At 53.6% G+C, this 25,119-nt stretch overlaps 9 protein-coding genes across 9 annotated transcripts; 4 read left to right on the forward strand and 5 right to left on the reverse strand.

The window, feature by feature from the left end:
- Positions 1-595: 595 nt before the first annotated feature.
- BO72DRAFT_38913 (putative cell division protein kinase (Ctk1)) lies at positions 596-2,245 on the reverse strand. Its single transcript, XM_040941753.1, has 5 exons — positions 2,029-2,245; positions 1,879-1,981; positions 993-1,823; positions 764-919; positions 596-716 (listed from the first exon to the last, which is right to left on the reverse strand). The coding sequence occupies exons 1-5, from the start codon at positions 2,082-2,084 to the stop codon at positions 684-686; spliced, it is 1,179 nt and encodes a 392-aa protein (XP_040794949.1). The 5' UTR covers positions 2,085-2,245; the 3' UTR covers positions 596-683.
- A 195-nt stretch (positions 2,246-2,440) lies between these two features.
- Positions 2,441-5,864, forward strand: BO72DRAFT_38942 (uncharacterized protein). Its single transcript, XM_040941768.1, has 8 exons — positions 2,441-2,680; positions 2,800-2,892; positions 2,970-3,055; positions 3,119-3,753; positions 3,825-4,216; positions 4,269-4,348; positions 4,405-4,510; positions 4,568-5,864. The coding sequence occupies exons 1-8, from the start codon at positions 2,645-2,647 to the stop codon at positions 5,723-5,725; spliced, it is 2,586 nt and encodes an 861-aa protein (XP_040794950.1). The 5' UTR covers positions 2,441-2,644; the 3' UTR covers positions 5,726-5,864.
- A 737-nt stretch (positions 5,865-6,601) lies between these two features.
- On the reverse strand, positions 6,602-8,971 carry BO72DRAFT_502383 (coiled-coil domain-containing protein MAD1; the record flags this gene model as incomplete). Its single annotated transcript, XM_040949063.1, has 2 exons — positions 6,602-8,554; positions 8,630-8,971. The coding sequence occupies 2 exons, from the start codon at positions 8,969-8,971 to the stop codon at positions 6,602-6,604; spliced, it is 2,295 nt and encodes a 764-aa protein (XP_040794951.1).
- An 81-nt stretch (positions 8,972-9,052) lies between these two features.
- BO72DRAFT_454102 (L30e-like protein) lies at positions 9,053-10,619 on the forward strand. Its single transcript, XM_040946149.1, has 2 exons — positions 9,053-9,815; positions 9,978-10,619. The coding sequence occupies exons 1-2, from the start codon at positions 9,494-9,496 to the stop codon at positions 10,352-10,354; spliced, it is 699 nt and encodes a 232-aa protein (XP_040794952.1). The 5' UTR covers positions 9,053-9,493; the 3' UTR covers positions 10,355-10,619.
- Positions 10,620-10,898: 279 nt separating this feature from the next.
- BO72DRAFT_482065 (DUF409 domain protein) lies at positions 10,899-12,591 on the forward strand. The gene is made up of 3 exons (XM_040947711.1): positions 10,899-11,234; positions 11,322-11,943; positions 12,024-12,591. The coding sequence occupies exons 1-3, from the start codon at positions 10,919-10,921 to the stop codon at positions 12,517-12,519; spliced, it is 1,434 nt and encodes a 477-aa protein (XP_040794953.1). The 5' UTR covers positions 10,899-10,918; the 3' UTR covers positions 12,520-12,591.
- Positions 12,592-13,281: 690 nt separating this feature from the next.
- Positions 13,282-14,052, reverse strand: BO72DRAFT_393187 (uncharacterized protein; the record flags this gene model as incomplete). Its single annotated transcript, XM_040941929.1, has 2 exons — positions 13,282-13,585; positions 13,688-14,052. Coding segments are annotated over 2 exons (669 nt in total), but the record flags the coding sequence as incomplete, so codon positions are not given.
- Positions 14,053-14,064: 12 nt separating this feature from the next.
- BO72DRAFT_39058 (uncharacterized protein) lies at positions 14,065-14,499 on the reverse strand. The gene has a single exon (XM_040941818.1). The coding sequence runs from the start codon at positions 14,379-14,381 to the stop codon at positions 14,139-14,141; it is 243 nt and encodes an 80-aa protein (XP_040794955.1). The 5' UTR covers positions 14,382-14,499; the 3' UTR covers positions 14,065-14,138.
- Positions 14,500-15,327: 828 nt separating this feature from the next.
- Positions 15,328-20,025, reverse strand: BO72DRAFT_505262 (ATP-binding cassette transporter; the record flags this gene model as incomplete). Its single annotated transcript, XM_040949182.1, has 6 exons — positions 15,328-16,700; positions 16,769-17,159; positions 17,228-18,110; positions 18,163-19,113; positions 19,169-19,336; positions 19,406-20,025. 6 exons carry the CDS (start codon positions 20,023-20,025, stop codon positions 15,436-15,438), a joined length of 4,278 nt encoding a protein of 1,425 aa, XP_040794956.1. The 3' UTR covers positions 15,328-15,435.
- Positions 20,026-21,564: 1,539 nt separating this feature from the next.
- Positions 21,565-24,259, forward strand: BO72DRAFT_473633 (uncharacterized protein; the record flags this gene model as incomplete). Its single annotated transcript, XM_040947214.1, has 6 exons — positions 21,565-21,610; positions 21,882-22,034; positions 22,081-22,323; positions 22,357-22,777; positions 22,849-23,861; positions 23,907-24,259. 6 exons carry the CDS (start codon positions 21,565-21,567, stop codon positions 24,257-24,259), a joined length of 2,229 nt encoding a protein of 742 aa, XP_040794957.1.
- Between the last annotated feature and the right edge of the window lie 860 nt (positions 24,260-25,119).

Below are 25,119 nucleotides of genomic sequence, written 5' to 3' on the forward strand. Positions count from 1 at the left end.
GCAACCTCATCAAGAGTTATGCATTTGCAGTTTGCATGCATGGAACCATCCGCACGGAGGGAAATTTGGGAAAGTAGGAAAGACAAAAATAAAAAAACAGACAAATCCCACACTCAGCAAACCTTCCTCTCCTACGGTCCTACTTTACGCTTGCAGAGCGGATTATGATAATTGTTAAGTAAGCCAAAGCAGCGATCCTTGCCGATCAGCCTTGTACCTCCTTTGTGATTGCAAGCTGTTCTCTCGAAAAGTGAACCTCCCGTGCCGTGGGAAGACGCCAGTTCATCGCCAAATCAGCCCATAAAGTCCCCCTTTGCAGTTTAGTCATGATATTACCACTATCTTTTAACGAATCAGCAGGAGGCATCGGGAGCCTGAGGCTGCCCTGAAACTGACTACGTAGAAACCGGGGCTGCCTGTAGGTTGCGCCAGCCAATGAGTGCCTGGCATCGTTCTCAGAGACACAGGCCTGTGCCACAGTTTTGCTAACTTGCCGGATTGCATCCATTGCAGATGAATTGCCGAGGTGGGCCAGGATCCTGCTACTCTACAATCATCGATCACATGACGATCGACAATCCTGAGAACTGGCTAACAGGCAGAGGTCGACTAAGCAACATATACCTACATCTTGCGGACCAAGGTCAAGTGTGCAGGGGATGTTCGACAAAATAGATAACAACTCAGGCAGTTGAGAAGTAGGGGTGGTTTAGCGCCTATGCTGGTTAATAACAGACAGACACTGATGTCCTGGAAGACGTACCTCTTCAGCAGAGAGTCGCTCGCAGCTTTCATATCGGACAAGTTTGCTGACCAAGTCACGCCCCTTGGACGAGGCTCCTTTGAGGATTTCGTCCCACTGTTTGGCGGGTAATTTCTTGAACTCTATCTTTCCCCAGTCAGGAAGAGACTTTGTCTCCTATTGTCGACGTCAGCTCGTTATGATGTGAAAGGTGGAGTGAAAGATGGAAGAGGATGGGTTGAAGACATACCGGCCAAGTGCTCTCGTCCGGAGTGCCCAATGTAAGGAAGATTGACTGAATAAGGGAAAGATCACTACCAACTGGTCCCGAGTCGAACAGTTGACGATGTCCCACGGACAAGGCCTCGGCCACGACACAGCCAGCCGCCCAAAGATCAAGGCTATTTCCGTAGCCCTTGAAGCCGAAAAGGATCTCCGGTGACCGGTAACAGGTGGTTCCTACATCTGTGATCTTCTCATCGGCTGGTTCCGAGTCCCTAGTTCCCTCCTTCCAAGCGATGCCAAAATCTGCCAGGTAAGCGGGCCCATCGGGAGAGTCCATGAGGATGTTGGATGGTTTGATGTCCCGATGTATGATCCCCAGTGAATGTATATGTGCCAAGGCACGAAACATGTCTTTCAAGTGAGATCTTGTCTGTGTCGCCGTCAATGCGCCCCGGCGGAGCAGTTGCTCGAAATCATGCTTCATGAAGGGGAAGACCAAAGCCAGGCGTCCTCCGTCTAGCTTGAGTGTGTCGAGCAATGGAATCACATGGGTATGGGCTGCATCACGCAGCAGCTGAATCTCACGTGTGGCGTGGTGTGGAGGCGCCAGCATGTGTGGAATGAGTACTTTGAGCGCGACGACAGTGTTGTCCGCTCGCCGCGATTTGTAGACAGTCGAGTGAAGACCATCAAAATGATGGAAGCACGACTGGTATGGACCAATCACCTCGCCATGACCTGGATCAGACTTGTCTGGCTCCTCTTGAAGCTGATCTTGACAGTCATCAATAAGGGCTACCGAGTCGATGGCCTCTGCTGCGTCAATCGCCTGTTGGCAAAGCCTTTCATATTCTTCCTACGCACTCAATAATGAGAAACGGAAGCAATGACCATAGCAGGAGAGAACTGACACGCGATGAAGCTTGATCATAAGCTTCGTTTTCACATTTCCTCGCCTGGGATTGGGCCTCTGTGAATGCAGCGGAGGATGAAGCTCGCTGGAAGGCAGTGGTACTATATTAAATAAGTACGAGTCTGGGAAAGAGCAGTTGAAGGCATACAGTGATTGAATAGCCGTCAATCTTTCGGAGAAGCCTAGATCTCTCTTCCACTCCATTGCTGTCTGAACCACCGTCTCCGAAGATTGAGGAAACTAGAAACAGAAGTGCTAGTAAGAAATAGACTTGTATGCGAATGAAGCGGAGCTCGTCCCTAATGAGTTTCCAATACAAAACACAGAAAGTGTTGAAAAGGATTGTTCCAGACCGAATCTTCGGCTGAGAGTCGACGGTAAGAGCCGTACGGTAACTATCGAGCGTTCAAGCGTTCAGGCGGTCGCGGGGAACATGTGACAGCTACACTTGGTCCGAAGTGGTTTAGTGTGTTGCCTGTTGCGGACTCGGCCAGTTCGGCTCCTCCGCCTGGCCTTTCGTCGGGCGTTGCAGTCCGTCCGTCATCGTCATCACCATCCATCCTCGTTCCGTCTCCTCCTCCTCTTCCCTTCCTCACTCCACCGCCAGCTTTTGTGCCTTAACGCGCCTGTCGGCTCCTCCGGCTTCCCTCCCCTCCGTCGCTTCCAAACAATCACCGTATTGATGCTCATTGATTCCTCTTGAGCTAGCTCTTATTATGCGCCTCCGAATTTTGTATCCTCGCAGCTGTGATCTATGAGAAGTAATGGACCTCTCTCGGCAGGAGTATCCGGCGCTGCTGGTACGATCAATTTCCATTGCAACACCATGCCTCAACCAGCCCCCACCTAATTAAATCTATACCACAATCAATGCTATCGCACAAATAGCTGATATTCGGTTTCATTGTTCTACATACAGGCCTCTTTGCAGCCCAGCCAGGCGACCAATGTGCTTAACGAGCGCATTCGCACCATAAACAAAATTAATGCGGACATTGCGGACTGGCTCCAGGTAAGGAACCTCCTACCTCCTTAACCCTCTTCCTTCCTAGAACGTACCGGTCTAACGCGTGGCGATGTCAATTGTAGGAACGTCGACGCATTGAAGAAGTATATGCTCAAGGCCTAAGGAAGCTCGCGCATCGCCCACAGTTAGACAATGGAGCGGCGCTAGGGTAATGCTGGCCACCCGGGCACGTTTCAAGCTTATGGAAGCTAACATGTACATCGCACTGCAGCGTATTTCAGATCCCATGGCAACGCATCGTCAGTGCTACTGAATCCATAGCGCTCTCCCACGAAACCTTCGCGCAAAAGATCGATGAAGATGTTGAACGACCTCTGCGGGAATACAACAGCAAAAGCCGTGAACTATCATCGATGCCTGGAATCCAGAGTGACCTTGCGGCGTTGGCGAAGAATTACGAGACGGCGCAGAAGAAGGTTGAGAAGGCCAGGGAAAAGGGCCCCAAGGGCGCCGACAAACTAGCCAGTGCTGTGGCTGCTGCCGAGGAGATCATCCAGCAATGGGACTCAAGGGCCCCGTTTGTCTTTGAACAGCTGCAGGCGGCAGATGAAAGTCGCCTCAATCACCTAAGGGACGTCTTGACTCAATTGGAGACCCATGAGTCCGATCAGGTGGAACGCAGCCGTCAGGCGGCTGAGAGCTGTCTCAATGTTCTCCTCAACGTCGAAACAGCAGACGAAATCAAGACATTCGCGGCAAAAGTTAATGGCGGACGACCAGTCGCTCCGCGGAGACAGCAGGCCGCCTCCCCTCCTCCCGTAGCCCCGCTCTCTCCTCCACCGCACCTTCAGGATGATGCTGCCAGCCAGCGCTCGGAAACGTCGGGACCAGCCAGAGCGCCTCCCGGTAAGTATTCAGTCTCGGCTGCGAGGGAGCCTGATGTTTCTAGGCATGGTAAACTAATCGGTCAACCCTAGTTCCTGAGCCTCGCCACAGCACTCCTCTCGGGGGATTGAAACGACTAGGAACGGTGATGAATCGTCGTCGGAGTATTGTACAGCCTTCCGGCGGTGGTCCGTTCTTCTCAGACAAGAAACACCGAAGCCCATTTGCTTCTTTCAAGAGAGGGGATTCGCGTGATCTGCAGATTCCGGAGACTCCGCCAGAAGGATCTGATCGTCCCGGCACCGCCTTGAGTACTCAAGAGGGCCATTCTGGATCCTTGAATATCCCAGGAGAGTTTCCCGAACACGAAGAAGACTTCAATAGATCAGCATCTGGTCCAGTCTCTCAACCAGCACCTGCCGTGGCTAATGGGGAAACCCCTCATGAGATTCCTAACGAGGCGAGTTCTACCGTACCGAATGAAGTAAGTCGCACCTGGAAATGTCCAAGAAGATCCTCACTGATACCTTGTCCAGCCACGAGTAGACTCGGAGGGCTTCTCGGAGCGGCCAGATACCATCGACGAGATTACACGGGCTCAAAGAGAAGCGGCTGGGTATGTTATTTGCGCCATGCTGATCAAAAGTTCATTGCAGGCTAATATCATCGCAGTTTGGAAGAAAGTGGCATAAATTTGACCATCCGAGACCAGCCGATCTTCGAGGATGAAGATCAGGCTAAGCAGGCAATGGATGATATGGCCAACCAACTTAGACTTGTGAGTTCAGGGCACATAAAAACCGCGTAGTTGAAGAGGTGCTAATGCCCTGCATAGCGAGCCCAACAATCGGGAACGAGGCGCAATGCAGGTACTCTGCGCGGCCGGCGTGACGTCCGCAACACGGTTTTCATTCCTAATCCCGTCCCCGGAAGCGAGAACCCTGTCTCGCCCTCAGCATCTGATCCTCCTGTGCCACTTTCTCCCTCAGCGCCTTCGAGGCATGTCCATTCACCCACTGCCGCTACAGATGACCATACGCTCTCCGACACCACGTCGATTCGCTCGGGGCATACATTGCACAGCGCATCGGGCATTGTCGCCCACCCAGAGCTTCACGGACCTGGTCTCAATGCTTCGATAATAGATACCGTCAGTGCATGGTTCTCTGAAGGAGCCATAACAAAGACCCACGTTATCGGCGAACTTGCTCTTGCCTACAACCCTATTCCCGACACGCCGGCAGAAATTGCTCGAGTTCGACTCGACAACTTCCAAATATTGGAAAAGGTCGCCGCTAACCCACACTTTGTCAGCGAAGAGAAGAACAAGGAGCTTTCGGATGAGCAAAGAGGCCAGTACAAAATCAACCTATCTGGCATCACTCGCCCCTCGCCGACCGTGGCTTTCAAGTACCAGATTCACTTTGATCCAGCGAATGCTTCGAGCTATTGCCCAGTCATCTTCAAATCAGTCTGGAACATCGAAGATATGCAGGCCAGTGTAATCATCTTCTACTCCGCCAACCCTTCATTTCCAAAGGGAAGTTCGATCAACGTCAAAAATCTATTATTGACGGTCAACCTTGACACATCCCCTCTTGAAGACCGAGAGGTGGCCCATGCCACAGCTGCTGTCATGTACCCCAACACGGGAGCCACGTTCCGACGCAAGCAATCGGCGGTGACTTGGAGGCTTCCTGAACTTGATGTCACAGCAGGATCTGATGGCAAGTTTCTCGTTCGGTTCTCGACCGGAACCAGTGGGCCGCGGAAGGGTAAAGTGGATGCGAGATTCGAGGTGCACAGGATCGAAGATGGGGCCCAACTAGGAATCAGCACAGCTTCTTCACCCGAGCAAAGAATACAGAAGAGCACTGATCCTTTTGCGGACGAGGATTCAGGAACGCCGACTGCGGATGCGGGTTCGTCTTCCGAATGGAACAGAGTCCCCACTCTGCGCAAACTGGTCGCAGCTAAGTATGTCTCATCTTGAAGTTTGCGTCCGTGACGACTCCGCGTTCTGTGAGTCTTCAGTACATATGTACAATGAGCCAAACCCCCCGAAATGTCTCCGAACTGGCGCATAGGATGCCCAGCACTGCATCTCGCGGTTATTGCGCAAAGCTATTGGAATATAATTCCATGCCGTTGCAGGACTGTATGTACATGGTTGGTGTTCGTACTGTGTTTGCCCCGCCTGTACCTGTACAGTTACCACACCAACCACACAGCGCAGGTTTTCTAACTTCCCTTCCTTATATTTTTTCTCTATGTCAAAGTCCTCTCTATCTGCCATGTTATTATTCCCTCAACAATTCCTTTCCTTTATAAGCTTCGTTTCCTTCTCCTCCCGGATTCGTGGTGGTGTAAAAAAATCATCCCTCCTTCTGTTCCTTTGTCAGAATAAGTGGAAATGTCTAATGCCTTGTAAATGCTCAATGCTCAAGTTCTACGTCGTGCTCCTTCTCTTTGGTGTAATATTTCTTCCATGAACACCCACGTTCTACCCATACCGACTTGAGACCTTAGATTCTATTCTACAAGCTAGCTCCCCGTGGCTTCTTGTGACTCTGCTCAACAGGATGTGCGTTCAACTTGCACTAGGCACTAGTGTACGGAACTTGCGGGCATGGCATCTACACATATCCTAATTCGTGATAAAGACACGACGACCACGGATCATGAGAAGTTTGCAACGGTATAACAAACATGGCACCAGTGATGCCTGTGCCGGGGGAATCATTTGAGCTATCGAGCTAATCAAACACGCACGCACACACACACACACACACAGAGAGAGAGAGAGAGAGAGAGAATGGGGCGCGGAAGAGTGTGTGCTACTACTACTGCTGCAAAAATTGTTTGAAATCTACATCCGCGCCGCCCTGGTCGTTTTATCGTAAAAATCCAGGGTCATGGCCGCCAGAAAGCAGGGGATATCCTTGCGCTCTTCGACCCAGAATTTGACCAGGGGACGGATCTCCATCGCGAAGAGGCTGTTGGGACCCCCGGAGATCTTCATGGTCCCATTCTCGCCGTCGAAGATGATCGAGTTCTCCTCGCCGTTGCCCATGCTGCCGGGTCCCTGCGCGTCCGATGACGAGCCACCACTATCCCGGTCACCGTGCCGGTACGCCGCGGAAAGATGGAACATGGAGGTCACGCGCACGCGGCCGTTGGGGAGGAAGTCCAGCTTGAAGCCGAGGAGGGAGGCGACCGCCTCGCGGAACTCGGAGGACTTGGCGGTCCAGATCTCCTTCAGGCGGCGCATGCGCTTCTCCTTGTCGGCGACGGCCCGCTCCATGTCCTGGATGTCGAGCTTCATGCTCTCGAGGGCGCTGACGGGGACGACTTTGATTTCTGCATTGTTGTTGTTGCCGCCACCGCGGAGCTGCGCTAGCAGATCCTGGTTCTCGGCTTTCAGGATGCGCAGGGTCGACATCTTCAGGTTCTCGGCCTCGGCGGTAGGGTTGTCGCGCAGTTCGAGGATGCGCGTGCGCGACTTGGCCTTGAGAGATCGCAGCTGCGATTTGGCGGCCTCCAGCTCTTTGCGCAGGAGGGTCGTGGCCTGCTCGGATTTTGTGAGCGTGTCCTGCAGGCTGCGGTTCTTGCGGAACAGGATGGACAGCCGTTCGCTCTCGGCGTCGCTTTCGGCTGGTGAGAGGGGGCGCTTGACGCCGCGAGGCTCGTCTTGCTGCTGCTGCTGCTGCGTTGCCGCCGATTCACGCTGGGAGAGCTCCTCGTGAACCTTGGCCAGTTCGGCTCTGTACTCGTCGACAAGCTTTTCCAGTGTGGCGATTTGCTCGGATTTCTGCTGGTCGAACTGGCTCTCTTCGGCATTCATGGTCTCCTCTTCGGTGTCAAAGGTCTTCAACTGGGCGCGGAGATATTCGACCTCTTTGATGGCGAGGGTGCGCTGCCTCTCAAGGCGGGCCTTAGCACGGCTGTCTGAGGTGGCTCCGCCGGCTGCAGAGGCGGTAGCGCGAACAGTCTCGAGTTCCTTCCGCAGGGTGGTCTTTTCGGCTTCCAGGCTTCGAATCTGTTCCTCCTTCTCCAGGGATTCGGCCTCAATGCTGCCCAGCTTGTCGACAAGGGTGGCTTTTTCGATCCGTTCCTGTAGCAAAGCTTTGACAACCGATTCCGGAGAGTCAAGCTCAGCCGGTTGGTCGTTACCCTGTAGGAGACTAGTCCAGGACCTTCGCTCGTCTTCGAGTATCTGCATCTGGATCTGAACAGTCCCTAGCTCAGACTCCACGCCCTTCATGAGTTGTAGCTGATTTTCCAACGATCGCTTCTGCTCCTCTACCACCTCCACATTCTTCTGCACCTTACGGAGGTGACGTAGCTCGATCGTCTGTTCACGATTTGTAGTCTCCAAGTTTCTGATGTGGTTGACCTGGTCCGACAGCTCCCGCTTGAGAACAGACAGTGCCTCCGTGTCGCTGCCTTCAGCCTTCAGCCGGAGATTCTCCGATTCCAGGTGTGCGACTTCCGTTTCTCGTTCCTGTAACCTTGCTTGCGTGGTATTCATATCACTTCGTACAGTCTGCAGATCGTTCTGCAGCTCCTCGAGTGTTTTTTGAAGCGATGACCGGATCGTTTCCAGCTCGTTGACCTGATATTTGGACTGTCGTTCCTGGTCGAGCAGTTGCGCTTTGGTATCGTCGACATCTTCCTGCAGGGACTGGTTCTGGTCTTGGAGAGTCCGAAGTCTTCGCTCCAGCTCCGCTTTCTCAGTGAGTGCGGCGTCTTGAGCCTCTTTCAATTCTTTCGCAAGGGTTTCGCTCTTGCGGCTGGCACGGTGACTGGACGATTCTGCTACCTAAGCACGATCCCCCCAAGGAAAAACAAATTAGCCATGAAGAACACGTCCGTCGACTGAAAGGGGTGAGCGTACCTGAGCTTTGCGGAAATCCGCATCTGCCTTCAATTGCAATTCCCGCAGCTCTTTCTCATGGCGCAATACCATCAAATCTCGCTCCTGCTTGAAGTTCTCGAGTTCATACTTTAACGTGTTTACCTGAACGCGCAGTTCTTCCTTTTCGGTATCTTTGGAGGACGATAGGTCAGGATTCCCTGCGATAGTAGAGGGGGTGCAGGTCTCACCTGGTTTCGAAGGGTGAGCTGGTTCTGCCAGACGACTCGATAGCTGAAAGACACTCGGAGCTGGAGGGAGAGCCAAAGGGGATTCAGGCGGTGGAGAGCCCCATGCTGCACGCGAGTTTCGTCTTGAATCCATCTATGAACGTCTTCCGTTAACTGGATCCTTCGAAATCTCTTATTATGCCATGCGACGAAGGGTTGGACGTACACTGAAGGATAGAAGCAGGCCAAGCGAACCTGACTGGACGGTTCACCTTTTGACAGCAACACAGCACAGTCAATGCTAGGGATCACAGATATGCATAGGCTTGACCTCCAGTCTGGCGACGGGAAGTACAAGCAAGCATTACTCAAAAGCTCATCCACTAGTACTTCATTTGTTTGGGGTTTGCATGCGCGGCGATGAACATCGGCATCCGCACCTGCACCACGCACCACGGCCACCAGTGCTGACTCAGCTGCTCACCGCCCGCGAAAGCTCCCACTTTAGAATAGGACTAGCGCCGAAATTTTGAATGGATTTCGAATTTTTGCGGGTTTCAGCAAAAAGACCGGACGACTATTTCTCCCCCACGCCCATCGCCCTCTCTCTCGCCCTCGCCCAACCCCTCTTTCCGGACTCAGCATCAAATCCTCGAAGCGGGGTCTAATATTCACAATGGCCAAGGACAAGAGCGACAAGAAGGACAAGCGCGAGAGAAAGGAGAAGCGCGCGGAGAAGGACGGAATCTCCAAGAGCAAGAAGGACAAGAAGGAGAAGAAGGACAAGACCGCTCTCGCCGACGCCGTCGAGAAGGAGCTCACCACCAAGGTTCTGGAGGGCATTGAGCAGGCTGTTCCTGCTGATGCCACCGTCACCGGTGTTGTTGAGGCTGAGGTCATGGATGTCGACAGCAACCCCGTTGGCGCCCTCGTTCCTTTCGCCCAGCCTCTGGTTGAGGACAAGCAGGCCAAGAAGGTTCTGAAGAGCGTGAAGAAAGGTAAGAGCATCTGCCTTCGATCAACACAGACTCTCTACCATGCATTGAGTCCTAGGCCTCTGGTCTTGTGGACATAGATGAGCCCGGGAATCAATGCAGATTTCGACTGTTCAGCGCGACCTTTCCTGCCTTACCATATACTAATTGAAACGCCTCGAACAGCTGCTGTCAACAAGTGCTTGAAGCGTGGTGTCAAGGAAGTCGTCAAGGCCCTCCGCAAATCTCCCATCCCCGCCGCCAACGCTACCATCGCCGTCCCCAACGGCGTTGTCATCCTTGCCGCCGACATCTCGCCCATGGACGTCATCTCTCACATCCCCGTCCTGTGCGAGGACCACGGCATCCCATATGTCTTCGTCACATCCCGAGCCGAGCTCGGTAACTCTGCCGCCACGAAACGCCCCACCAGTGTCGTAATGGTTGTGCCCAAGTCGGCCTCCAAGGGCAAGAAGGGCGAGGACGAAGGTGAGGACTTCACCGAGGTGTATGAGGAGTTGGCCAAGTTGGCTCAGAAGGAGCTGAAGCGGGTGAACCTGTAGAGGTTCATCGGGTGTGATTTCTTTTCCGTTATTTCCTTAATCTATATGGCTTCTTTTGTTTTGTCTTGTCAACTTGCGATGGCTGTACAGTTCCACTTTGATGCCTGACAAGGCAGTGCATGTCTTTGGGGTCTGGCCTTTGGGACGTGCTTATATGGGTTGATCTTTTATGACGTGTCCGTTGCAAATCCGGCGTTCGCAAATGGTGTATGAAAAAAAGGCAGGATGTCTTCAAAATTAAACTCAATTGACTGACAAGATATGATTCCTTTTACGAGGCGGTAGTTCCAAGATTATTTCAGTAAGCCTTCTGGCGACCTTTCAGCCTTGCCATTTTTCAAAGTGCGTGGGGCAACACCGGACTCGCTCATTCTCAATGATCCACGCTAGTTCTATCCATGATGTAGGTTAGCATTGTTGCTTAAGGAGTATTTTCCTCTAGGGTGAGGGCGTGCAATGGAAGCATTGCGGGAGTGGGAAGGCTTGGCGTGCAGCGGATCTGCTCCTGAGCATCTTCATCTGCTTGAACCCCATCACACCAATATTCTGAACCACACAGTGACTATGGCGCCGATGCTTTGGGTGGACGCTAGTCGCCCTCATCGATCGTTACTAGCTGTCTTCATAGTGTGGAAATGCCTGTTATTACTACTCGCTGCCTTCACACCGGGGCCCGGGTACGACACCTCGACCACCCTGATTGATTGGAACAGTGACCCGACCAAAGCCCCATTCCCAGCCATTTTGGAAACGATCTCGACCAAATTGACCCGCTGGGATGCTATTTACTACACCCACGCTGCCAATCGGGGCTACATCTTCGAGCAAGAATGGGCCTTCGGCTACGGATGCAACCGACTGATCCATGTCTTGGCGAATGGTACTGTTTCCTGGGCTATAGAACCCACCACTAGTACAGTAACGATAATATCCTTCCAGAACTCTTCCTGGCTAACAGACTCACCAGGCTGTCGCAAGCTCGGCATCCTGGACTATGCCTTCAACGCGAGTCTGGTGGGCATCTCAATCTCCCACGCCGCGCATGGCCTGTCCGTGATCGCGCTCTACCATCTCGTCTGCGCGCTTTTCCGCGGCGCGCAGGGCGGCCGCAAGGTCGCGCTCCTCGCCGCCTGCCTGCACGTGGTGTCGCCGGCGGGGGCGTTCCTGTCCGCGCCATGCGCGGAGAGCGCTTACGCCCTGTTGAGCTTCAGCGGCTCGCTGCTGTATGTGAAGAGCTTCGCCTCTTCCTCGTTGGCGGCCAGCCCCCGCTCGTATCAACACGACACCCTGCTCGTCCTGTCCGGGGTGCTGTATGGCGTCGCCACGACCTTCCGCAGTAACGGGTTGCTGAATGGCATCCCGCTCTTCGAGGAGGCGGTGCGGCAGCTCGTCCTGCTGTCGCAGCAGGGTGTTTCACTCGCGCAACTGCGCCGCTTGCTCGCTGTCGGGACGGCCGGGGTCTGCGCGGGGCTGGGCTTCGTCCTCCCGCAGTACTTCGCCTACCGGGAGTTTTGCACAGACCGGGAACCGAGGGCGTGGTGTCAGAGAACCCTGCCGAGTATTTATAGCTTCGTGCAGGAGCACTATTGGTACGTTTTGTCCATTCAATGCCAGTTGTTCCCGGCCCTCAACGGCTAGCCACTACGGAGTACTCATCTATGTACAACAGGGACAATGGATTTCTGAGGTACTGGACAGCATCCAACATCCCGCTCTTCGGCCTCGCCGCCCCCATGCTGGCCATCCTGTTGGCGTCGGGGTGGCAGGCTCTGAACGGAGAATTGAGGTCGCTGTCGCTGGGGGCGGGGATGCCCTCGCGCAGTCCGGTCGAAAAGCTGCGGGACTTACCGCCGCCGACGGAACCGCAACCGCAACCGCAACCGCAAGCTCGCGTGACGGACCGGCTGCTGCGGAGCCTGGCGGTGCCGCAGGTCGTGATTGCGGTGCTTACCTTCTTCAATCATCATGTGCAGATCATCACGCGCGTGGCGTCGGGGTATCCGATCTGGTATGTGTGGGTTGCTTGCTTGCTGCTTCGGGGAGGGTCGGCCACGGAAGAGGGTGGTGGTTGGTACAGGAAGGGCAGTAGCCTCGTCGTGAATTATATGGTGGTGTATGCTCTTGTTCAGGGGGTGCTTTATGCTTCGTTTTTGCCTCCTGCTTGAGGGCGAGGGGGCTCCGCGGGGTATGCGTTTTTGTTGGACTGGGCATGGGCATGTAGGATAGCATCACTCTCCAGATACGATTACTTCTCTATACCACTCGTTTTTGGCACTGTAACCATGATCCAGGCTCGAACTATTCCTGCTTCCCAGAGTTCATACACCCTTTGATTGGGAAATCGTGTACATGCAACCAGCTCTGTGTATGTTGTTACAGGTTTGGGATGGGATGGGATGTGAGTAGTAAGCAGGCAGGTAGGCAGCATCCCTCGATCAAGATTGATGATCTTTCATCACCCATTCGCCGTCTGCTAGCATCGTCTGCACTCCAGATGATCTCTTCGTCCTTGGGCAGCTTAATTAATCAAGGGAATCGGCATGTATTATCCTTCTTTCTCTTCCACAATTCCAACTTGCAAAGTACTTATCTGTTCTCCGGCATCCCCAACTCAGAGAGGCACTCAACGTCATGCACCAGCAGGCTAATTGCGAAAATCTACTAGGTAGCAACCGGCATATACCTCTCCAATAAGTAGGAATCACCGAGAGAAAAAAAAAAAATGTCTAGACAGTCTCGTATTTGCGTCCAATAATCTAAAAATACAATTCATTGAGAAATTGCGACGGACCCAGTCCTGTCTTCGCAAATATCATAACAGCCCCCAACATCATAAATACTAGGAGGCCTTCCCAAAGTGTACAAATTCATATCAAGGAAACCCGCTTCGCTTTTATCGTAAAACTTCATCCCATCATGCCCGTTACCTAAGCGCGCTGGTCGGACTGCAGAGCCTGGAACGGCTGCTGGTTGTCGACGCCTTTCTGGCGGCCAGCGGGGGTGCCGGCGGGCCCGCTCTCCGCCGACTTCAGCTGGAAGCCACCCTGCGCCAGACGGCCGGGGTCGTTCTCGCTGCCGATGTCGGTGGTGTAGCTGGCGTTGGGGGCGTCGTCGGGGATGTCCCCCTCCTTGAGGTTGGTGCCCTTGGGCTTGGTGTTGCCCAGGTTATCGAGGACGTCGTGGACGTAGGAGGGGGCCACGCCGGCCACGCCGCCTTGGTAGCCGCTGCCGCTGGCGGGCGCAGCAGCAGTTTGCTTCTGTTGTTGCTGGCCGACGGGGTGCTTGGGCTGGTGCTGGTGGGGGTGGACCTTATCGGTGTTCTTCTGCTGCGACTGCTGCTGCCCCGAAGCAGCAGCAGAGTACTCGCCCTTGTTGAGGCCGAGCTCCTGCTTGGCGGCCGTCGAGCCGCCAGTGTAGCCGGACTCCGGGAGATGGGCGCCAGGGAAGTTGCCCTGGCCGCCTAGGGCCTCCGGGTACTTGTCTTGGGTGTCGCGGTGGTTGGGGTCAATCTTGCGGGCGCTCGAGGTGTCGGTGTTGGTGACGGTGGAGTTCTTGCCGTCGACGCCCATGGGCTGCGCCCCGCGGTTCTGGGCGTAGGCGCCGCCCTTGGTGGCTGACTCGGCTGCGAGGGAGTCGTTGGTGACCGGGCCCGAGGGCTCGTTGATGGGCTGCTCATAGCGTTCGGGGTCGGAGGTGACCTATATCTGCCACGTTAGGACATCGTTCCCCAGGGGTCCCCGGGGGGAAGCACTCGCCCACGGGCTGAATCCCGTGGAACAGGAACTTACCTTGGTGCTGCGCTGGCCGGGGGGGATGGGCTGTCCTTGGAGATCCATGATGAAGAGATTTGAGTGTTTTGTGAAAGGATGGTTGTTTGGGTGAGTTGTTGATGTGATGCGGATGGTTTGATCGCTTTGATTATGTTCGTGGAATTTGATTCTGCTCCTGTCCTTCGAACGCAATTGCGCAGGCTATATAGGATAGCATGAGCTTGCATGTCGTCAACCGGTGCAGTACATGGGAGCATGTTACATGATGTCACTCTGACATTACATGCCCACAACCGAATCCCTTGCACAAGTAGCAGAGAAATCAGTACTCATACGTCAATGAGCTGGGCCCTGTGGCGTCAACCTTCCGATCGATGACCGGGAAGAAGAAAAGCTGTTGTCATCTCCCATCCTGCTGCAGAGAGGATCCGCCCATTCCCCCATTCTGGACCCCCCTCGATTGCTCTTCGCACCAGAGGAGTGGGGAGATGGTCAGCGTTCGGTCCACACGCTTGATTGCCTTTTCCGGTATGCCGAGGAATCCTGGAATTTAATGCGTTTGTCGATAGGGAAGTGGGTTGAAATTGCGCCATGAGGGCGGTTGATACTGTGTGTCTGATGTCTGCCCGGTGCAGCGAGTGCAGTGCAGTGAGCTTGCACTCTTTCCTCATGAAGTTGACGAATGACGGACCGCGGACGTCATTCGGTCGCTATCTTTTCTCTTATCTTATCGGTCTGTGTAGTGGTAACTTACGAGTAAACTGGCAGCATGCAGATAGATCTAGCATTTCAAAAAATTTCATGAACAAGAGTAATTAGAACCAAAATTATACACATATACTTCATTTGTCTGCTACTATTATAGTGCTAATTTGTACTCTGGGTTGTTGACACTCGACCGAGCCGTCGGAGGGTCGGGGGTCCTTCGCCACGGTCGCATTGACGGTGGGCTACTCGTGCTAATTTGCAATAACCCAATTCTGCCGACAGTCTATAAGTTGCATTAGGATTATTAGGGCTATTGGGGGTTTAAAGTATTTCAGATCAAAGATGTTGTTCCGTTAGGGTTCTTTATTAGAAGATCTTACATATAATTTTTAGACTAGGGTCAGCTAATGGAAAAAGTGGTCTGTTGAGCGGGGAAGCAATGATGTACAAAAATAATAGGAGGTCTGCTATGTCTGCTATAAACATTTGGGGAATTGCAAATTGCCACGAGTAGCTTGCCATAGTGGGTTGCCACTTTGACCAATATCCCCCCATAATCCAGGTCCTCCTCACGAATGGTCCTGAACGGGCATGCTGAGAGCACTACTGTTTCTGCTTCTGCTCCTTCTCCCGCTTAGGCACTTGGGCCAGCCAGTACAGAACCAACGCACCCACCACGTTGAAGGCGACATACGCCCACATGATGCCGAAGTTGCGCCAGCGCGTGCTGTACTCCGAATGGATCGCGGCCAGATATGTGTTCGTCTCCTTCACCTTGCAGTAGTGGCAGTCGCTCGCGGCATTCGCGTCCAGCAGATACCCGCCGGCCGTGGAGAGATACTCGGCCAGATACGCGCCACACGTCTGGCCAGACGGCGGGTCCAACACGGTGAACTCATTGCCCGCGCACGTCACGTTGCCGTTCGCGAGACCGGTCGACAAGACGGCGGAAACATAGTACGACAGAGGCGAGGCGCGGTAGAGGAAGATCCAGAACCGGGGCATCTGGTCCGGCGACGCCAGCACCCCGCAAAAGAAGAAGGCCAGGACGAACATGAAATTGGCGATATTGCCCCCATCATCGGCGGAGCCCGCGAAGGAGACGCACAGGTGCGCAAAGGTCGACACCCACAGCAGGAACACCCAGAAGAGGAGCCACATGAGCGCGCCTCTCTCCGTGCCCTGGCCGGCGGCGTCGGCGTTGCGGTAGAACCCCACGGGGAAGTAGAACAGTGCCCACATGCACACCGAAGCAAGGGTGTACCAGGGGATCTCGCATAGGATCTGGCTCAGCATGAACACTTGCCAGCTGTAGGTCTTGGCTGGTCGCTCGCGAGCTTCGTACAGCGAGCGCTGTGCGACGAAGTGTGGGAATTGTTGGTCTACCAGCTGCCCGACGATGCTCATCAGCTCGAAGATTGCGAACATCTGGTTTTGCAGGCCTTGAATGCTGAGTGGCGAGTTGAGAAAAACGAGGCCGATGAACAAGCTTGTGGCAGTGCAGAGTAAAAGCTTGGAGTAGATGTAGGACGGAGTGCGCCAGGTCTGTTTGAAGGTACGCTGGGATAATAGAACAAACTGGCGCCATGTTGAAACCGCAAACTCATTATAAGAGGCCGGGTCATCACTGCTGGTGTTCAGGGTATCAGATGTAGTGATGGATCGAAGCCTCGCCAGTTCGATCTGAACATCGCGGTATTCGGGGCTGGAGCGCCAGATTCCGTGCCAATCGACCTCTGATTTGCTGCCAGGGGCAGCGCCAATCGCTTCCAGCATCCATTCGCCTGGATTGGCATTCGGAGGACACGGCTTCGCACCGTTTCTTTGGAAGTAATCCACCAGGATTTCAGAGTTGGCTCCAATGTCACCTGCGCGGTGTTAGCGCCTGTCATGCTTGATGTTGAGGCTAACTAGCCCTAAGAAGAAGATGACCCACCAAAATACACCGTCTTACCCCCTTCAGCAAGGAGTAACAGACGATCAAAACGTTCAAATAACATGGCTGAGGGCTGGTGGATGGTACAGATGATTGATTGACCCGCCTTGGACAGTTTGGTGAGGAGGTCGAGAATAGCCCAGCTGGTTTGAGAGTCCAGCCCGGATGTAGGCTCGTCAATGAACAGTAGCAATGGAGGCTTCGCGGCCAGTTCAACGCCAATCGTCAGACGCTTACGTTGCTCGACATTCAGGCCTTCTCCGGGGACGCCCACCACAGCATCGGCGTAATCCTGCATGTCCAGCAACTCAATAACCTCATCGACGTAGGTCAGCTTCTCCGCTTCTGGCACACTCTCTGGTTGGCGAAGAAGAGCTGAGAATGTAAGGGCCTATGGAATAGCGATCGTTAGTGTCGATCTTCTAGGCGCTGGTGGATCTGGCGAGGCTTGTCTCTCACCTCGCGCACGGTGGTCGTCTCCAGGTGCAAATCTTGCTGCTGCGCATAACCAGTCTTGCGCTGGAAGCTCTTGTCTCGCAGCTTCCCATCAACCAGCATCTCTCCAGTCAAGATGCCCACCCCTGCGCGGCGGTCCGCAAGACAGTCCAGTAACGTGGTCTTCCCGGCCCCCGATACCCCCATGAGGGCTGTCAAAGTGCCTGGCTTAACCCACCCATCCACACGATCCAGAATCCGGCGGGGTTTACCTTTGATCTTGATATCGTAGCACACATTGCTCCAGTGGAATACACCTCGGGTGCCCTGAAAGGTCGGCTCCTGGGAGGGCTTGTAGTCACCCCTCGGCTTTTCGAGTAGGGCTGTCACTGGGCCTGAGGGCAATGACTCGACGTCTGACTTAACCCAGGGCAGGAATCGTGGGACAAATCCGCGACGGAAGACAAGAATTGCCCCTTTGGACTTCTTGGCCGTGACATACTCACTCGCTAGAAAGTAGACGAGGTGATTGAAGATCACCATGGCGATGATGATACCGACGTTGCGCCACTTGTGACTATGGTAGTAGCTGTAGGCGGAGCCAATATACGCATCCCCGTTCACGTAGTCTTGACCACGCACCGCGCCCACGGCGTCACAGGCCACACTCGTGCTGCCAGCGGACGTATGGGCTGGGATATATGACGCACAGGTGAAATTGCGCGCGTGATATTCGTTGACCATCAGCGATTCGTACCCATAAGCGACCGGATTGAGGTAGTTGATCCAGCGGCACCAGGAGAGCATGTAGCGGATTGGAACCACGAAGCCGGTGAAAACGAGCAGGGCAAGCATGAGAATCGAGGCGGGAACCATTGCTTGTTGTTCTGTTCGAGATACAGCGCCACTGATAGGTTCTTAGCCTTTGCATAACATCTCAGATGGGACAGTGCACTTACATAAACCGGAAGACTCCCGACATGGCGAGAACAATCAGAAAGACCACAAACAGGTAATAGAAGAAGTTGCCGGGTGTCCGATTGAGGTTCGTCATGAAATAGAACACGAGATTGAACGAGACTGTTCCTGTGATTTTCATGGGTAAGTCGACCAGGACCGAAGCATACGACTCGGCGGAAGCGTGGTAGAAAGCATAGCGGACTTGCTTCTCGACAATCGGTCGCTGGGCATAGAGAGTCATCGCCTCCAGGATTGAGGCGAATGCATTGAACAGAATCGCCATGAATAGCACGACAGCTCGTCCGTAGAACGAGGCCGTCGTCTGGTCGAGGTTGTAGAACAGAGAGGACATGATCAGGGCCATGATCACGTTGCCGATCATAACCCATACAGAGGGACCAGGGTCGGCCCAGAATCGTCTCCATCCTCGCCACATGCACAGCCTCACTTGCTGAGAATAGCTGAGGAGATAAGGCGAGTTGAGACGCTGTCCCTTGGCTTGACAAGCTCTCTTCAGCTGTCTGTAGGCGACAGAGTCAGGGCCGTCGATTGGGTGCTGGGCTTTGTAGAGCTCAATGCTCTGCTGGAGTGCTTTGTATCCCTCGCTCCTTATCCAGGCAGCTGCAAAGTCGTCTGCCGTGCGAGGTGGGTTGCATTTCGCACGAACGACGCGCTCTGCAGGGAAAGCCATGGAGGTGAGAAAATCTGGGGTGGTCTGATGAGTCGGACACTCAAACCCAAGATCGACGAAGTACTGCTTCGCCCGGTGAGCGGGGCCAAAGTAAATCTGCCGCCCTTCGTAGAGGACTAGAGCTTTATCGAAGAGATCGTATGCGCTTTCCGGTGCTTGATACATTGACACTGCGCAGGTCTGACCGAATAGCTCCGACTGCAGCCGCAGCGTTTTGCAGAACTCGATGGCGTTGGCAGCGTCGAGACCGCGTGTTGAACTGGGGATTGTTCACCATCAGTCTCAGAAGCTCCGAATTCTGGTCTGCCACTCACTTGTCCCAACACTGGAAAGGCGCATTGGCTAGGGTAGCCTCGGCAATGCTTACACGTTTGCGTTCGCCTCCAGAAACTCCCCGCACGAGTTCGTCCCCAACCTTGGTGTGAATGGTGTGACTGATTCCGTACATGGCCATAACGACATCACGCAGATGCTCGCAGTATCTAAATAAGTAAATGTGGGTCAGCAATCAATTCAATCGGCGGATCAGGTTTGCAGCATAGATGACATACTGTTTTCGAGCGACGCCGTCCGGGAGCTCCCTTTGACAGCGTGCAGATGCGGCAAAGGTGAGGGTATCCCCCACCGTCAGCATAGGAAAATGAACATCAACCTCAGCGGTATAGATTGCATCTCCTCGGTGAGCTGTGTGCATCTCACGATCGGAAATTCCGTGATAGTTGAAATACGATCCCTGGTTGATATAAATGCCATTGCGATCCCCGGAGATGGCTCGGAGGAAGGTCGAGCAGCCAGACCCTGGGGGACCCAGCACAACACACATCTCTCCAGGGTTTAGAATGCCATTAAAACCTCGTAAGATGTCTACCCGTGTCTGCCCTGATTTAGTGGCGCTGGGCCACAGCCGACGGGCAATCATCCCAGGCAAGGCGAGCCAGATATTCGCAACCGTCTTCTGAAAGTCTGTTGAAGTGCTATAGCCAAGGACATGAAGATCCTGAAAGCACAAACCGACGCGACGGAAGTCCTGGCTTCTCTCCGCCGCCAGCTCAGCGACCCCTGTAGCCCATGCACGCGCATTGAATCTCTTGCTGAATGGGTTCAGTGGAGATCCGGGATCATTGGCTGGAGGGTCTGCTTCCTCTTTGTCGGCAGGAAATGCGGCCGTCATGTTTTTGTGAGGCTCAAGTGTGTAGTAGGAGTGATAGAAGATGCTATGACAAACGAATAACTCACGAAGTCCACAGCTCTTGAGACATAATTAGCCAGAACATATATCTTGATAGATGCTAGTCTATAGAGCTGTGGTATGTAGGGCAATACTTTCGGTCTATGCCGGACTTAACAACGGCCGACACCCTCGGCCGACGCTCAAATAGGCAACCGAGACCGCCTCCGACACATTTTCTCGGCCGATGTCGGGGTATTTCTCTCCATTACCTTTTTTATATTATCCCCCACAGACCAGGCTGTCTGGAGTCTGGACCCTTACCCCAGCTATCTCGGAACAAGGTTTCCTTCCCTTGATCAGATAAGCACCTGTCTTCGCCCTCAGCACCAAATCTTGCTCCATGAGCTGACAATCCGGACCGCATCATGGATAAGGCGCTGAGTTCGCTGCGCCTACTCGCTGCAAGAGAGCAGCCTCAGGGAACCACGCTACCAAGCGCGCTGAGGGCTCTGCCTGGGTGAAATCGAGCTCCATAGCAGCGAAAGTCCTCTCGACCTGGCTGGAAGAGGCCTCAGGTGAATGAAATCGCAAGCCAACCACGATGTATTTGTCAAGAGTAGTCTCGCCAATGCCAATGATACGGTCAACCCACTCATCGAAGTTGTAGACGAGCTCGACCTAGGGCTCATCGAGCCAGGGTTGCTTGACGTGCCACATTGTTCCGTTGAGGGTGGAAGTGATCAAGAGGATATTCCCGTTGGGGCGAACCGCGGATTTTACCACCCAGGTTCCATTTGGCCAGTGGTATAGGAGGCATTCAGGCAAAGTAAAAGACACAACTGTCTCATTTGATGTTGTTGAGGTGTCGCGTGAAATGATGGCCGCGAGGGATCGCGATGCAGTCACAAGGCCTATTAACATAGATGAGATAATGGAACGCATGATGATTGGCAACCAATGGTTATGCAGAGAGCATGAGGCAACATGGAGTCCTAGCGGAGAGGGTACATGACTCGTTCGTATATTGATGTGCCCACCATGTTCGTGGCACACAATTTCTTAAGACTCACTTGACTTGTTAAGTTACGCAAAAAAGAGCTGACATACATTGTTCGATAGTCAACTTTGGAGAAGGTGGTTCAAGACATATAACAGCGTTTGAAGGTGAAGAAAACACTCATGACTCAGTATCAAACTCACACGGCCAATACGCCTGGGTGTGCGGTGCTAGTTCTGGCCACCGAAAATTTGCATATTAAAGGCGTGGATGACAATGCTCTTGAAGCAGCATCTATCGCGCAGTGTCTGAGCTTGAACATGGTCAAGGAGGCTCTGGGCATCTTGCAAGGGGAAGAAACCGGGTTCAACTGAACCGCGAGCTACACTGGGTCTACGTCCGGTGCATGGAATATCTTCAGACTCAGCCTAATGCGCACTTATTGCGGCGCTTCGCCTCGTCCGGACTGCACTATGTTCCCATGATGGATCGATATCTCGAGCGCATTTGAGACAACATCCGATTCCCCATCACTGGAGCTTATGATTTCCGACTCCCTCGCACTAATTCCTGACCCCCTCCGAGCTGGTACCTTCAATTTGTGTGGCTTGCATGCCTTGGATCTCCGTGACTCTAATTAGGGTTACTCGGCCGAAGACGGAGCAAGACGGAGATTTTTTCGAAAGCGGAAAGCGGAAAGCAGTGAAGACGGAGATAAGCGGGAATTTGCCGTCATCTCCTCCTGCTTACTCTCTCTCTCTTCCACATACTCCATTCATTCCTGCAGCCTCTTTCGCTCTTTCAAATTGCTCCATGCTGTGACATTCTGTGTCATGCTGCTGTACTTTTCAGATCACAGCTCGGTCTCTGTCCCGCATGCCGAGCCAGCAGCAACCGGCCCAGCCGCGTCAACGCCGCAGACCCGCCCTGGCCTGCCGGGAATGTCGTCGTCGAAAGATCAAGTGTGACCATAAAACTCCATGCGCACAATGTCGGCGTTATGGAACCTCATGTCTCTATACAGCTTATAGCTTCTCGTCACATGGCTCCCCAGTTAGCTCTTCACCTAATACTAATGCGAGTCCACCACCACCACCCCCCCCATCCGCCGACAACAACAACGACAACAACAACCAACGCTCCCAGGGAAGCCCTTCAACTTCCTGGTCAACATTTCTTCAGAATCGGAGCTTCTGCGTCTCTATCAGCTGCAGCACCTGCAGTACCTCCAGCACCTGATGCTCATGCTAGGTCAGCCTCTTCCTCAACTGATGGACCCACATTGCATGAGCTTGTGCACCGTGTGCAGAAGCTCGAAGAACTCGCCGTCACAGGAACCCGTCTCACCAATAGTGCCACTCTTCCTATCCCGTCAGGTTCTGGTATAGGGTCCTCCCGCTCCCATCCATCTCCTGCAGGGACACAGGAGTGGCAGTCCGTCCTCAACAAAACTAGAGACTGGGGGCGAAGTCGTTGGATGGGCGCCGCCGATGAGATCAAGGCGATCATTGCGTGTTATAGTGAGATTATGAACAAGCCAGTAGATATCACGCAAATATCATCTCCCAGTTCCGAAGCCTCAATCTTGGTCTCCCAGGCGGGGGACTTTTTGCGCAGGTGCAAGAACCGGGCAAGGAGCATTAAGATTGGTCGCCCTTCTCGAGGCGTTCTGCCTGCAGGACTTGCGTCGGTACCTCCTGCTCGCGAGACGGCAGATGCCATGGTCGAGCTGTATCTCTCCACTTTTGAATCAGCGTACGTATCACCGCAATCTTGACCTCGACCAACCCATAAGAAATCGTTACTGAAGGCGATGGTGCAAGCAGGCAGCGAATACTTCATATTCCCACTTTTCGGGCAGAATACCGCAGGTATTGGGATGAACCGGAAGGCATCACACCAACTTTACGCCTGAAAGTTCTCCTGGTCATTGGCATAGGCTCAAGTCTGTATGATCATGGAGACAGAGCCGCGGCCCTCCACAATATGGACCGCGTACAACATTGGATATATGCAGCTCAGACCTGGCTTGCCGGGCCCCTCGAGAAAGATAGATTGGACATCTCAGGGGTGCAAATATCTTGCTTGACAATTCTTGCACGCCAATTGTTTTCCATCGGAGGAGATACGATCTGGATCTCGATGGGATCTATGGTTCACACTGCCATGCAGATAGGACTACACCGTGACCCGAAACATCTCCCGACGAAGTCAGTGCTAGAGTCCGAAGTGCGACGTCGGTTGTGGTACACCATTCTCGAGTTCATTGTTCAGGCATCCCTCGACTCGTGGATGCCTCCACGAATCTCGTTCGATGAATTCGATACTGAGCCACCTTCCAATTTCAATGACAGTCAGCTGAACGAGTCGGCGGCTCAACCCCTACCGCGAGAAAGAGTTACAGAGACTTCAACTCAGCTAGCCTTAATCCGATCGCTGCCCATCCGTCTTCGGATTGTCAATCTTCTGAGTGGTCTTCACTCGGAGCACTCCTATGAGCAAGTACTAGCCCTCAGTTCGGAATTGACAGACGCACTTCAAGGGTGTAATCACCCGTCCTTCGCAGCCTTTCATCGGAATCTCCTAGACTATCTCGTCCGTCGATTCATGATCCCGTTGCATTACTACTTCAGCAACCAGGCGCGCAGTAACCCGCTGTTCCACTACTCACTAAAGCTCAGTCTTGATGCGGCCCTCGCGCTTGTCTCACCAGAACCAGATCCACTCTTCGCACGGCTGATGGCGACGGGGGAAGGGCTTTTCCGAGAGGGGATACGATGTGCTACCTCGGCGATCAGCCTCGAACTTCTCGCGCACGCGGAAACCCAGCGACTCAATGGTACGCTCTATCGGACTCGGGTGTATCGGGAGTTTCTCAAGCAAGTGGTACGGGATCTGGTCGTTCTGTCTGAAGATCGGATTCGTCAAGGTGAAACGAATGTCAAGAACCACATGTTCCTCCGCATGATTCTTGCCCAGGTCGAAGCTGTTGAAACAGGCAAGGCAGTAGAGATAGAGGTGGCGCGGGCGGCCAGGGACAGTCTGGAGCTTTGCAACACTATGCTACAAACTAGAGAGCATGGCGATTCGATGTTATCACCAGATCTTACGGCTATGGCGGCGATGGAGTTCGACGGCACCCAGGGTTGGAGTTGGGGCCTGATTTTGACTGGGAGTCCTTTTTCCCAGACGTTGTCTCAAATCAGTGCATTGGATAATGGTGAGACAATCCCGTAGACTAAAGCGATGGTTATATTAGATATCAAGATACGGAGTGGTTGGAAATAACTCAATAGTGGCTAATAGAAGTGTGTACGAAGGACGCGCTACATTCTAACTGAGGGTCGACAACATCGACGCCTGTGGCCATGCCAACTCCCCAAGACTGCATTTCAAGACCGAGTCACGGCGTACCAGAGCCGAATGGTGAGCCTAGTCCGCACGATTCTCGACATTCTCGCCCAAGGTCTGCCAGCAGAATGGGGTTGTTCACCCGAGGTGTTCCACGATTTACTCGTCAAGCCCTCAATCCCAATGCGCTTTCTACACTACGCACCCATGCAGGCAGAAGAGGATGCTCGTCAGTTTGGAGGTAAGGCTATATCCCTTACCCTTGGACAACATGACACCCAATGCTTACTGGCGAGCCCCGTGCAAGTAATGGCCGACCATACCGACTTCGGGTGTGTGTTCATTATTTTGCAGAAACCAGGGACTAAGGGCCCTGGAGTCTACCATCCACCCACTGAATCCTGGGTGCCCGTCCCGATGGTTGAGAATACCTTTGTGGTGAACATGGGAGACATGACGCAGCGTTACACCGAAGGGGTTCTACCGCAGCGCTCGCCATCGGGTGTTGACCAACCGTCTCAATTACCGCTATAGCGTCGCTTTCTTTCTGAATGAATCTGCAGCTCAATGCCAAGGCCTTGGATGGTTCGGGGGGGGGGGGAGACAGTGGTCGGTGATTACATTCGTGGTCGCCTGATCGAGACGATGGGGTCTACAGGTTGAGTACTCCAGCGCGAGGTGACCAGTGCTTGATTCCTGACAATCGATAGTAGGTGGTGATAAATCGAGCATGAATATGAACCTGG

This window comes from Aspergillus fijiensis (genome assembly GCF_003184825.1).
Source record: "Aspergillus fijiensis CBS 313.89 unplaced genomic scaffold BO72scaffold_124, whole genome shotgun sequence".
Lineage (NCBI taxonomy): Eukaryota > Fungi > Ascomycota > Eurotiomycetes > Eurotiales > Aspergillaceae > Aspergillus > Aspergillus fijiensis.